At 36.1% G+C, this 14647-nt stretch overlaps 1 protein-coding gene and 1 long non-coding RNA gene across 2 annotated transcripts in view; one reads left to right on the plus strand and one right to left on the minus strand.

Annotated features, from left to right (window-relative positions):
• The window catches only part of CTTNBP2 (cortactin binding protein 2), a 118502-nt gene that overhangs the window by 19940 nt on the left and 83915 nt on the right, over window positions 1–14647 (minus strand). The window contains exons 8-16 of the mRNA XM_034431039.3: window positions 13555–13803; window positions 11991–12108; window positions 8407–8682; window positions 6167–6262; window positions 5434–5513; window positions 3133–3219; window positions 2949–3048; window positions 863–1015; window positions 483–670 (exon numbers count right to left, since the gene is read on the minus strand). Coding sequence (XP_034286930.2) covers window positions 483–670; window positions 863–1015; window positions 2949–3048; window positions 3133–3219; window positions 5434–5513; window positions 6167–6262; window positions 8407–8682; window positions 11991–12108; window positions 13555–13803 — 1347 coding nt within the window. The remainder of the gene's footprint in view (window positions 1–482; window positions 671–862; window positions 1016–2948; window positions 3049–3132; window positions 3220–5433; window positions 5514–6166; window positions 6263–8406; window positions 8683–11990; window positions 12109–13554; window positions 13804–14647) is intronic.
• Window positions 5409–6294, plus strand: LOC117673599 (uncharacterized). The gene is made up of 2 exons (XR_015728993.1): window positions 5409–5496; window positions 6221–6294. It is a non-coding gene; the product is annotated as an uncharacterized LOC117673599 (long non-coding RNA).

Raw genomic sequence — 14647 nt, forward strand, 5'->3', positions numbered from 1 at the left:
TATTGCAAAAAAACAACATACAGCACTGCAGTAGGTTTTGAATAATGCGCCTAGAGATAATCTCTTATTCTGTGGTTTGACTATGAATCAGGCTAAAAAATAAGCTAACATGGAATTGTTTTTAAAAGCAACAATAACTTCATTGGAAACAATCCAATAATACAGTAAGTGTCATCTTAACATAGCTTGATAACATCACTGATGAACCATAATCTGATATTGGTCTGCAGCTATGCTATTCAAAAACGATAAAGCATGGTGTACCAGTCTGCCTCTGGGCCCTAGAAAATTACCAGCTTTAGTGATTACTCCTAAAATTTATCCATCAAAATTAAAAGTTTATTTCTGCACCAATTTACTTGGCCATAATGATAGATCACTAGGAGTGAAACTTGACATAAAGTGATGCTGACTTTAGTAATCATGTGAAATATATTTGGTTGTGAACAACTGTCTCAAACTTAAACAGGTGAGATTCCTACCTTGCTTAAAACCTTCCTTCGCAAGAATTTCCGCAGAAGGCCATGGACTGGTTCTCCATCCCATCTTAGCTGAACCCAGAGGAAATGTTGCTGAACCATCAAGTCAGAGCCCTGAAGCCGAGATTTTGCAATGGTCCCCATAAGGAAACAGTTCTCATGGAAGTAATATGCATATGATACTCCATTGTCTAAAATAATTTTAAAATATAAGTTTATATAGTTCTGGTATAAAGACTCACAATCCAAATATAAATCAAATAAATGAGTTAAAAAATCACTATAGGAAGGAGACAGAAAAAATGGAATCCTATTCTTTTAATGCTTCTTTTCTCTTCAACTCCTGATTACAACCAATCCAAAGGAAATAATGTATTTTATACCTTTTTTTACAGTGTAGAGGTTATCCAAGCCACGATTTTCAAGAGGTCGAAGAAACTCCCCAAGTAATTCTGATAATGAGGCTTTTTCTAAATTTTCTAAAATGATGATGATTCTGTTGCTTATTGAAGGCTGTTTTACTGGAATCAAGCAACCTGGAAATATACAGAGTTTATTGTGCCTGGCAAAAGAAAGTCCATTTCACATGTTTAGAGGGTATTCTCATTATGTTTGATGGGGGATGGAACAACCTGAATTACATGAAAACATTAAGAGCTGATACTTATTTAATGATGAATATAAAAGGGAAGGACAGATGATTGCTCTAAAGATAGCACATGAACAAAATTATATGGTTGCTCCATACACTGAAAAAGTCTGTTATTCTAATTATAATGAATTACCAGCAGGAAAAGACACATAGAGGTGTGGTGAATTCTCCAATTAAAGTGAGCAGAGGAATAAAAAACACTAGTAAGCTTGGAGTTCTTCCAGAGAATGAAGTGACAGGAGGCCAGGAATGAGAATTCCTGAAACCTTTATCTGACTGTTCCCAAGAAAATATACTCAGTCTGCTGAGATTCTTGTAAATAGGAAGGCAACAATAAAGAAGCAACCCTGATCAGCTCATGGCGATTCCTTGCATCTGACGTCAGTCTGGTGAGACTGACTATATTCACTTGGCAACAGTCAGTTCTGGGGGAGGGGTCTGGCCCAGGGGTGGGATTCAGCCGGTTTGTATCGGTTCAGGCGAACTGGTAGTTGTGACTTGCTGGTGCTATGCTGTCCTATTTAGCTGTGTTTTTTAAGCCGCGTGCAAGCATATGTGCCAGAGGTAGGTTTCAGCAGGTTCTGACCAGTTCTGGAGAACCAGTAGTGAAAACTTTGAGTAGTTCGGAGAACCGGTAGTAAAAATTCTGACTGCCCCCGCCCCCATATATTCTCTGCCTCCAAAGTCCCGGCTGATTGGGAGGAAATGGGGATTTTGCAGTAACCTTCCCCTGGATTGGGGAGGGAATGGAGAGTTTATAGTATCCTTCCCTTGCCACGCCCACAAGCCATGCCCACCATGCCATGCTCACAGAACCGGTAGTAAAAAAAAATTGAAACCCACCACTGATGCGCACAAGCAAAGAGCATGTACAGAAGGCCGCATGCATGCGTGGAAGGCATACGTACAGAGAAACGCTCATATTTTCGGTGCTGGGGTGAACCGGTTGTTAAATTATGTGAAGTCTACCTCTGGTCTGGCCTCCATTGCTTCATTCCCTACAAGGACTCCAAGCTTTCCAGTCTTTTCACCCCTTCCCCCACTCTAGCTGGATATTCCATCACAAGGGGACTCAAAATGTTAATGTTCATATAACATTAATATACTGTATAAATAAAAAACCAAAACAATGTTTTCAACATTGTACTCTTTAAAACGGTTAACAAATTACATTTAATGAGTATCCCTAAAAAAGTACTAGTTCTAAAAGTAATAGTTCTCATTGTGCCTCTCTCTCTTTTTTTTCTAATTTTGAAATATTTTGATAAAAGCATTGCTTTATAATGTAATCGATTTCTGTTGGAAATAAGTCCCATGGTGTTGAATGGAGTGTACTTTGATATAATTACTTGTTTGCATCCATGGCCTGTCATATTCCAATTGTTGGGAAGTACCCTTGAGATGACTGGGTTTTCCAGAAGTGGCCTATTAGTATCAGGAAGAAAATGATCTGAGAAAAGTTCTGATCATAGAGAGGAGAGCCTTACAATGAATAACCCTCCCTGTCCCATATACCTCCATGGCAGAACTTTTGTCATGCTGGGGCACAACAAAGCATTTTAGAGACAAGCCATGAATCTATTGAATGTACTCTTTCCTCTACCCTGGACACATCTCAATCATTAGGAAAAAAAGCCATTCTTGGGCATAGCATACTGTAAAGAATCAATGTCCCCAATGAAACAATCCAATTTAAAAAATGCTTCTCTTATAGTTTGTCAGACTTTAGATAACTTCGAGATTTTCTGAATTAAAAAGTAGCTTTGCCAGTGAAAGCATCAATAAGCATATGGCTTAATGTCAGAAATAATTCATACCACTGTTGATGAATACTTCTGCAAGTTGCTTCTTGGATAAATCAGCATCTATCTTCACTTTGACTATATCACAGCAGAATCCTGCAGCCAGTTGCTTGTGCTATGTAAAAAATGTACAAATGTAATAAATATTGATAGTATGTTCTTTCATTTTTCCAAATGCTGTCCAGTTTTATCCTTTTACCTTTAGACACAGGGCTATCTGATAAGCCACGTAGTCTTGTAAACTTCCTTCTGGACCATGAAAGATAATATTACGATACTGTTCCACCTAGGGGAGAAACACAATAATATTGATGTATAATATGCAATTCTAAGAGGAGGTATTTTTGGCAGCTCTGTTTCAAAATTAATAGATATACAAACACAGGCACAGGCATACACACAGGCACACACAGCCACACACACATTGTTTTATGTGTCTAAATGTCTACATACATACTCAAAAGTAGAGTTCAGTTGTTTTTATTACCAGGAAAGTAAGAATATGATTCCAGCCGTTAACAAACCTCTTCCTTTCCCTTTCCTTTTGTATTGAACAATGGTGCTCTCTAAACCATCTGGTAGGTGGATTCCTTATTTTTAGCTAGCTTTCATGCTTAGACTAAATAGATGGCATTCATCTTTTGTTTTTCATGAATGTTGGTAGGAAACAGCTTCTTAATTTTTAGCAAAATAATTTTCCTGTAACATCAGAAATTGAGCACGAGACAAAATGTCAGTGTCTGTAAACAGGTCAACTCCTTTAGTTGAAGGGCCAAAGCTGATTAGATTTTAGGAGTATGTTAGGAGATTCAGCCTGATTGATGGAAGCCTAATATAATTATCTTTTACTGGGAAGCTCTAGGAACAAGGAATTTACCAGTAAAGTTTTAAGTTATCACACTCCCATGACATACCCTTACATACCCTTTCAACAGAGGTGATATTCAGCCGGTTCGGACCAGTTCACCTGAAACTATAGTGGAGATTGCGGGTGGGCCTGCCCACCAGCCCTGGTGCTGTGCCATCCTATTTAGCCATGTTCTCGAGGCCGGGCGCATGCGCGAACTGGTAGTAACAATATCTGAAACCTACCACTGCCTTTCAAGCCAATAGAAACATCACAATGGACAATGACTACAGGTACACTTAGAACTGGGACATTTTGAATTAAATTACTGAATTCTTTCCCCCTCTTTAAACTGCAGGTTCCAGTACTACTACTACAGTTGTGTTGGAAGCACTGAAAAACTTCTGGATTGAAAAGATTGAATAGTGACATCACTGCTGCCATCACTTCACATCCCTATTAAGTTGCTCACCTAAGTTGTAGCAATTTATTTACTTGCAGTTGCTCACTTTTGAACTGCTGGGTTGGCAGGAGTTGGAGTGTGTAACAGGAGCTCACCCTGTCCCGTGGTAGCAACCAGGTCTCAAATGCGAGCCTGCCGATCATCAGCCCAGCACCCTAACCTCGTGAGCCACTGCGCTCCCTGCAGGATCCAGAATTCCTGCTTTATAGATGTCATGAGTATTATGATTTCATATTCTGTGGCAGAACATGGGGACAGCTGGTATATGTGGGTTCCTAACTAAAGTACCTTGTTAGAAAAAGACTGCCTCAAATCTTGATCTGATACAGCACAGTTTTCCTAATACTCTTAGAGCAGTGTTGGGGAATCTGTGATTCACGAGATGTAGCTAATCTAAACTTCAATTGTACCTGAATTTAGATCATGCTAGATCACCAGTCTTGGTGATCTTAGGGATAGGTTAATGTTTTGATTCATACATAGGAAACAAGCAATTTAGAGTATGTTCATCAAAGTCAAAATATCCAGGAAAAAGCTTCTGCTTCTCCTGAATGGCTCTTTTCACAATTTATTCTAAGCAATGAAATAAACTGATTGATTGACTGATTATGTCCCATTAACTCCTAGTGACCACATATATAGATTTTCTCCAAGAAAATTGAATGGAACCAGGGAAGAAAATAAAATTTTCATAACCAAAGGGAGAGAAGTAGACACAACCTACTAATGTCACATATTCCAGTCAGTTATTCAAACAGTTAAAGCTAAATATAATTTTGCCATTACTTCTTGTCACAAACAACCTGCTTCTTAATGCTATAAATCAGGAATGGGCAACTATGGTCCTTTATGAGCTGTGGACTTCAACTTTAGAATTCTTGAGCCTTCTGGCTCAGGAATTCTGGGTGTTGAAGTCCACAGGTCATAAAGAAACCATAGTTACCCATCCCTGCCATAAATGATACTCCAGAGGAAGAAATTAGTTTGTTTCAGTGGCCAAACTCCTGATTCTCTTTTTCTCATTTATGTCAGGGAGTCCTGACAGAAGTAGATATCAATAGACCTTTTTTCAAATGCTAGGTAGGAAATAAGAATATTTTAGAGGATTTTATTTCACCATATTTATAGAAGTGGTGACTCAGAAAGAAATACAGTATACTATTGTTAGGAAGAATTAAGCATCTCCATACCAGCCTGAGGTAATTCTGTAATGTTTGAAGATGGATCATAGATGCATAAGTCACACTGTGCAGGTATCCTTCTTGGGGACCTATAGGATAAAGAATAATGAGTACAATTTCAAGGTTAGGAGGGGCTATGTATTAAATTACACACTACTGTAAATACATAGCATTCGCCTACACGCCTATAGTTTTTATTAAATTAATCCAAACTGCCTTGAAAAATCTTCTCTGTGAGTTATTCTGGCTATATTGGATGACAAACAAGAAAATTCTATGCATGCTTTAGGCAGCATTCTAGAAAATTCAAACCTCTTTAGATACGTTACACCTTTAAAATAATTATAATATCTGTAATGAAGGACAGAACTGTTGTTTCAAGATGGTGAGCCAGAGAATGGAAAGGCCACCAGGATGATGATGGTGGGAATAAAACCTTCCTATTGCATATTTTTTATTTATATGAAAGAGAAATATAAAACTGAAGCTCAAAACCAATTATTGCAAATAATTTGTATATGATATGCATATTATGTGTATTAAGATAAGAAGGAATTATCTAGAAAGATGTTTAAAAATTAGCTGTTCTAACTGAACTTCACATTTTTAATTGTGAACATATTCTAGGAAGGTTATTGGACTTTAAAAATTAAAAAGAATATATTGAAGATGAATAATCCTATAACTTTTCATTAAAATGTGTATGTGATATTTGATGCCAGACAGAAATAAATTAATTTACCAAGTAAAGATATGATGATGTGTTCCACCTCATTGCTTTTCAAAAATTCCCAAGGTGGCTGCGGAAAAGTCTGACCTACTGACCATGAAATATTACCTGTGAAAGAAAAGAAAAGAAAAGAAAAGAAAGAAAGAAAGAAAGAAAGAAAGAAAGAAAGAAAGAAAGAAGTTCAGAGGCATACCCAGAGCACATAATAATTCTATTATGATGCAATTTATATAATACATCACACACTTTTATATTTACCACAGTGATTACAATACAACTAATGTGGAAGATTAAACAGTCCCTTATTTTCCCCATCATATTTGAAATTGGAATAAAGTTCAAGTAAAAATGCTAGTTTCTACCCTGCTTTTTATTGTAACTATTATTAATTTATAATTTGGCATTCATATTTTTTATTATGCAAAGATTAATGCAGACTAAAGAAAATTACAGGAGACAATACATATAAATTTATTTGGCATATTATTCTACAGACCACATGAGCTGTATAAATTCCACATGCTTTATCAGTGATGACTCCTACAATAATAATTAAATTGGACTGTAATTTGTGATATGTATAATACTTTGTTCCAAATTTGCTTTAACAGAAGAATGATAGTTGAGAAAGAATTTAGGTCCCTTAAGTGCAGATATTGGTAGCTAATCAAATTGAAACCTGTTCTGCTTTTTAGATGAAAACCTTTACATTCACTCCTATACCTTTCTATAAACAATGTTGACAGAAGGGACGTACCTCATTTGATGCAGAGTGTTTGAGGCTATTTATTTAGTTATATCACAAAGGTATAATTTTGATTTTTGGAGTAAAAGATAAGTAAAAGAACTTCACTGTCCTTTCCATATGTGTTGTGGCCCGCCAGCAGTCTGCGCGGATTGTGGCTGATCCCGACGATGAGGAGGCTGGTGTGGTGTCGCGTCAGCAGACTGTGCAGCTGGCGCTCGAGTCGGACAGCGAGGAGGCTGAAGAGGATGATGTACTGGAGGCAGAGACTCAGCCAGGGCCTTCAGAACCTCCAGAGGCTCCTTCAAGTGAAGAGAGTGATGTGGAGGAGCCTCTTCTCAATGCTCGAGCACGCAGGGCTGCCAAAAGGCAGGAGTGGCTACTCAGGAGGAGGTCTCCTCAAGAGTAAGGCTTGGGGTTCATTGGCCATTCCCTTAGCCTATTTAAATTCACACACAGATAGCAAATGTTGCTGGAAACAACAGTTTGGTCCTACGCAGAGCAATTTGAGAGTGAGTTTTTTGGTTTCTGGGCTGATTGTCAACCCTTGTCGGACTTTGTTTAATCTCTGTAATTCATAGCAGGCTGATATGGACATTTGTGATTAAAGCCTGCATTTTGAAAGGGGTCTGTTTGTATTAAATGGAGTTTTTGGAGCTGTGTGTGTGTGCTACACTTCTTGGGACCCATAGTTGGGGCAGAACAATATGTAATTCAAAGCCAAGGTATCACTTCTATTACTTCAAGAAAAGTTTTAGACTTGTGCACTCCTGTCAACTCTTTCTCCTTCACTGAGGAAAAGAAATAGAGCCAGCTTGGTCTATGGTTAAGGCACCAGGCTACAAAGCTGGAGACCTTGAGTTCTAGTCCTGCCTTCACGATGAAAGTCAACTGGGTGACTTTGGGCCATTCACTCTCTCTCAGCCCAATCCATCTCTCAGAATTGTTGTTGTGGAGAAAATAAGAGGAGGAAGGTGTGTTGGGTGTATTGGTCATTTTGATTGTTAGGAAAATAATAAAGATGGAATAAAAACAAACAAAATAAACTATGACTCCATTCCAATTCCTAATTTTTTCTGATATGCTCACTGGGAATCATGGTTTAACACAGATTCAAATCAATTCCCAAGTAAACCAATAATCCTGGGGGGAGGGGAGAGGATGAATTATCACACACCAGAGTACATACATTATATTAAAATGTGGTGCACTGAATAAGTCACAGTTGGTTTCATATATCACACTAAAACATGAATCATGCTGGGTTAATACAAGACAGTAAGTTTTTTTAAAAAGCCAAATATCAACATTATATGTGATGTTATAGTGTAGGTTTATTATCACTCAGATGCAGGAAATAATAGATAAGGCCAAGTTTTCCTTGAGTTCTCTGATGAGTGTTAAATCTGAAGTCAGTCTTTATATTCTACCAGCTTCTTGTAACTGGCTTAACTTTACCCAAGGTACTTTTTAACATGTGAAAGATCTGTGAAACACCAGTGCTTACCCAGTTTGATGGATAATATACTGCTCACAGTGAGGCCGATGCTGAATTCTGTGGTCTTATTAGGTGTCAAGTCTTCCAGGCTTCTCCATTCATCAGAGGCGATTGCTTGGAAATGGTTTGTCACTGCCTGAGTCACGGCTTTGGAAAAATCATCCCAGGTTGTCTGTTTTCGTATATTTAACATCCATATAATATTTTCCATATCAAGATCATCCGTACCATAGCAAGTTTGATCAATCTGAGTTGCAGCAATCCGTAAAGGAATTTTAAAAGCATCTGTTTAGGTAGAATTAGAAAACTGAACAAGTGTGCAACAGAGGCATAGCATTTACAAGTACATTTTCAAATGCTTTGCATTCCTGGATCCAAGAGCTAATTCTACAGATACATTAAAATATGACTCCAAGAGAAACAATGATTTTTCAAATAAAAAATATTTCACTTTATAGCAAAAACTTACTCAACAGTGGTCTCAGATCTAGCTCCATAATCTCTGATTATTGTATGACCCTTTTCTTTCGTTAGATGAATATCAAATATATCTAAAATGTCTCAGGGCATAATAGTATGGTAGACATTTGCATCACACAGTTTAAAAACATTATGGCTGGATAAATCACCTGAAAGTTTTATTTAAAATTTGACAAAAAGGTGAAATATTACAAACTTATATTTTCATTTCATGCTTTGTGTGCTGTTTGAATCAGAAATGAAAAGAGTGTGGAGTATCCTCACAGCCATGATGGAGGAAAATATTTTAATACATTGCAATACTTCAACTTTACACACTTCGATGATAAGGCCCAAAAGTGTTGCTGCCCACAAATAATGTAATGGGGTGGGGGACATTTTTTCAGGGCAGTGATTGGTTGATTGGTAGATTCTTGCTGTCCTTTTCCTTCTTATCTAGCCTCACCCATTGTGGAAAACTTCAGGAATGTAGGTTAAAATGGGAAATTGAAAAAAATATCCATGAAGGACAATAGCTACAATATGTACAAAACTGCATTGATATGTTAATAGAAATCAAGCTCAGTTCAAGAGAGAGTTTATCTTTTAAAGTATCTACTTACTTTTTTTTTTATTGAAAAAGTTTTTTCAAGTATCTACTTACTTTTAATCAGCTCTTTCCACCTTTGTTCATATTACTTGTATTTTAGTTGGTTTTTATCTTTGTACAAAAGAAAAACCAGGAAGGCCATTGCTTTCCCTATTTTAAATTTCAAGAATATCCTACCATATTATTATGATTCTAACCAAATCATAAATTCTACATCTTGTGAAGGCTCTTGCTCTAATAATAATTTACCCTACTGTTTATCAGCTTTCCCTAATCTGGCATCCTTCAAATATATTGGGATTACAAATCCTACAATCCCCAGAGAGCACATCTTTACTAGTGTTTACAGTAATTGCCATCCAATTTATATAAACAAGTCTTCTAATTGAGAAATGCTGGCCTAACAACTAAGAACCAATACAAAAAAAGTAGAAGAAGAATTTTTTAAAATCCCAAACTAAAAATATGTATACTTAGAATACTTCTTATTGAAATATATATGCATTTCTACCGATCATTTCTTAATAAAATACCCTATATGGCAGCATGTATATGTGCCTGTGCCTATGTGTGTGTGTGTGTGTGTGTGTGCGCACACACTCACACACACACTTCAGCTCTAAAGAGAACAAAAAGGGAAATTTATTGGAATCATTAGATTATCTTTTCTCCCAACACACTCCTGCCAATTTTTGCTAGTCCATGAAGTGGGATGGCATTCCAAATGTGTATGGTTAGGAAAGAAAGTTGCAACAGATGGCAAAAGTAAATACCTTAAAATTATTTTCTTCAGCACAGCCTGTATTTTTTTTCCTGCTTTAGTAGGGAAAATCTACTTTATTCCTTTATTTGAAATGCTGATTGTGGTTTGCTACAATAGATGCTTGGGCAAAAGCTTGAAGATACTTTGCTGCTGCATAAGCCAATTTCTCAATTGATGTAAAAAGGCTCAAAACATAATTAACCCTCCCATTCAAAGTTCCATGTGAGAGTGCCTTGGGAAAAAATCCATTCCCTGCTAATTTAGGTGTCTAGATATGCTACTTCAGACTGCTCAATTTTTAAATGGGACAGAGGGGTTAACACTGAAGCTGTGCCAAATCACAATGCTCACAAGGATGACTGCAAGAAGAGCATATATGGTGAATTTTCTCTGACTCGTTTCCAAAGTCCAAATTCCAGATAATAGAAAAACAGTACCCCTGGGAAAGAAGAACTACCAGTCTTTTCAAAGGACACATCTCACATTTGTATTTGAGTAACATGATTATAAACTGGCAAGAAGCCATGAGCAATGCAATAGAGAATAGTCTCAATGGAAAACCCTGAACAACTATAAAACTGGTCTGCAAAATTGAAATAATGATATCCTCTAACTGAATTAACTTGAAAAAATACAAATTTGGCAAGAAATAATAAGAGCAATTTATACAACTTTTCTTTAATGTCAATGGGACATAAAATAATGTAAGTGATTAGTGCTAAAATTATTAAATGTCATGAATAATCAACAGCGCTCTAATGTGCCTTCAATCTGTACTATGTATGGCTAAAAATTATGGCAAGTCTAAAAATCTCTGACAAAGATGACTGAAGAGAATGAGTGAAAACACCATAAAAAGAATTACATGGTGAATGTCTGAAATGTAACAGCATATTATACCTTCTATTTACAAAACCTACCCTTATTTTAAAAACATTTTAGGCCATCTCTATAGAGAGATAGAGAAGTTTACATCCTGTTTTCCTCAAGGAGCTTCAAATGGCATAGAGGCCTTTACCTTTTCAACTTTTCTCATAAAACAATTCTGTAAAGTAGGTTGGACTGATAAACAGAAACTGGCACAGCTTCTTTCCTTGGTCGCTTTCACATGATGTGAACAACCCAGGCTGTTCCAACATTCCTCTCGAAGACTGACTTCTCTTGCCTCACCTCTTTTCTTTTTTCTCTTGCCAGAGCAAGTCCAAACAAAAGCATCAGTGGTGCTATGATAACAGTTATCACCATCATGGAGAGCCTGTATCTTATCTATTTTCATAGTCTCATTATTTCCCACCTAGCTGTGAAAAGGAGCCCAAACAATGCCAACAAGCAATTACTAGAGCAGCTCCATATCTCAAGGGCTGCCGAGGATGGTCTTTTGATCTTTGGAAAAATAAGAAGCATTTATGCTCCATTGGTATTTTGGATCAGGATGTCTAGGGGAAGCCTGATTTAATTTCAAACAAATTAGATTTCTTTAGGGCTAAATTTAATCTCTAAAGACCATTATATCATTTGAAAGTGTCATGACGAACTCTCTACAACCACAAAATCTAGTCAAACATCTCAGGAACAGGGCCAGTAAATGATCATGGCCGAGAGTGGACTTGGAGTCAGTCTTTGGACAATACCATAACCATTCCTTCATTCAGGCTTTCTACCAGAGAACATTCTCTATTGTCATATTACATAGAAATAGAGAGAAGTCTGGTTTTTTTTTTACAGAAACATTCAGGTACTCATATAAGACTGTTAACTTACTCAAGTTCTCTAGAAGATGTTTACAGTCATCAGTAGCAACATCATGTAGTGTTCGATTACAGTTATCTTTTCTTTCAGCCTCCAGTCCCTCATGGCTACATAAAACTTCTAGGCAGCTCTGGAAAGATAATAACAATATAGTTTGAAAGTTACAAGAGATTGATATGAACTGGATTCCGTTTTTATAGCCTTTTAAAATGAATGCTTCTCATCATTGAAATAGGTTATATATAAAAAGAACCAGCTTTCCTTCAGACATTTTGCACCATGAGATTCCATGAAATTATTTGGACAAGCATATTGCAACACACACACACACAAAACAAAACGTTTTCTTTTTTATTATAAGCAAAACATATCTAATACTTATGCAGATAATAGACTGGTTTAGATTACAAGCCCCATGATTCCTAAGGAGTGAATATACAAAGTGAACTTTGGAGAATGATAGAAATTATAGTGTTTATCAAAATACACTATTTTGAAGAAGACCATGGTACAGGCTTTTTATGATATAACTGAATAGGAAAAATATATGCCACAGCACCCAGATTTGAAAAAGTCTTCCTCTGCATTCATTTACTTTAGAGGGGAAGATGATTTATAGATGTACTTATGTATCTCCTTGCCAAAAGCCCTATGAGTTGATTGTAATAAATCTGATAAATGTTTATCAGCTTAAAAGTCTAAGATGTATTTTGCTTTAAGTTGGAAGTAAGGCAGTTTATAACCAGGCAATTTTTCTCTGTCTATACACGTAGCCATTACTACTGTGTGGAGTCCACTGCAGTTTATATAATCAGCCAAGTAGCACATCAGTTTGAGCTGGCTATTTTAGGACACTGTATGTGAAGGGACAATAGGGTACAGGGTCTATGACTTGTCCATCTAATATAGTCTTTCCAATTATACCCAGCTAAAATATAAATATTATGTCCCTTAGAGGATAAGGAATAGCATAGAATTTATTTTCATTTTATTTTCATTTTATTAAATTTGTATACCGCCCTACTCCCGAAGGACTCAGGGCGGTGAACAGCCATAAAATAAAACATATAAATACAAAATTTAAAATAGAGATAAAACAAATTAAATAAATTTGGCTGAACCATTTTAAATTTAGAAAGTAATCTTAATATAAACCAACAATTAGGAAACCAGCAATCCCTGTTGTTGGTTCCACAAGGCACAACATTGGCCACAATTGTTAGAATACAAATATATGAATTAGATAAATAGCTAGTTGCTTTATCTTCCTTTAGTGACAATGAATCTGTAAAGAATTTTTATGTTTGTCTTTTGTTTAGATAATTTTGAATTCTATAATGCAGGATATTACCTCAACCATCATTCCGGTCTTAAAACTGATTTACATTCTCCTTCATCTTCATGGCCACACATTCATATTTTTTATCCCCAAAACTAACCTTGTCCCCTTTTAAAATAGCATCCTAAATTAAGATAAAATTTGGCCTCAAATATATCAGCCATGCATACCAGCGCAATTGTCATTTAAATCTGATTGCTCAATATACTAAATGATGTGCTAGATAAACAAATTGACCTTAAAGCCTTTTGATGCTGCTATGTGGGCTGCAGTCCAGCCATCTTTGTTCACATGGTTGATGAGATCTGCAGGAACAATGGGCTTTGCTTTATGGCTAAAGAAATCTTTACTCTCTAAGCTCAAGATGTTGTTAGCATCTGCTTCATTCTCAATGCTTCCATCTCTTGATTTTCCATAATACATCAAAAACTTCAGGCAATCAACATTATCAGCATCAACAGCAGCATGAAATGGAGTCCAGCCATCCTAGATCAATTAAAAACAAATTTAAAACAAGTTCAGGATCCTAGATAAATGAATTGGTATCATAAATAAATGAATGAATGCACAAATGCACAAATAAGCAAACATTTTCTTAAACCTATTCTCTTCTTAATAACTCATGTTTTTGCAATACTTTTGGTATATATTTAATCAGAAAAGAAAATGCTTCATCTGACTTTTTAACCCTAGTGGTAGCACTAGCTGCTTTTAGAAAGAGAGAAAAGACTATACATCAGGGAATAGGGCAAAATGAGTTGAATGAGTGCAAAGGATGTTTTTAGCTGTATGAAGCAAAATCATTAAAAAAAAAAGCATGGTATAGGAAGCTCATTGATAAGAATGTCTTGTATTCCTAGGAAATGTATAAAAAAATATCACCACATGGGAACATTAATGCAGGTATAAATACATGCTTACTATAGCAATTTCTATTGTTTGTAGAAATGCATTTTGCATTTGTTTTCTTTAATTTCAGCTTTATTTTATGCACTTCCCACTAACTTCTAGAAATATGAAGTATGATGATCTTTCATATGTCCCTGCATAAAATATATTTTAGCCTGCTTAAAAATTGTAGCCACTATTACAGTTACAGATATAACTGTTTATAACATATATGCTGGTTCTTTTTAAAGGCAATTCTTATGACCAAAACAAGAATTTTAATTCATGCCCTCACTTAAATCTAAATGTGGCATTGGAGGTGATAAAACGCTACTGGTTCACCTCTACTAGTGAGATACACAAGACTGAAGTGATAAGAAAGTATAAGAAGTCCCTGACGAAGCCCCCTATATTTCCCCCCCACTTTTAATTTTGTAGCAAT

The sequence above is a fragment of the Pantherophis guttatus genome, chromosome 7, assembly GCF_059756535.1.
Source record: "Pantherophis guttatus breed Tessera chromosome 7, ASM5975653v1, whole genome shotgun sequence".
NCBI classification, from domain to species: domain Eukaryota; kingdom Metazoa; phylum Chordata; class Lepidosauria; order Squamata; family Colubridae; genus Pantherophis; species Pantherophis guttatus.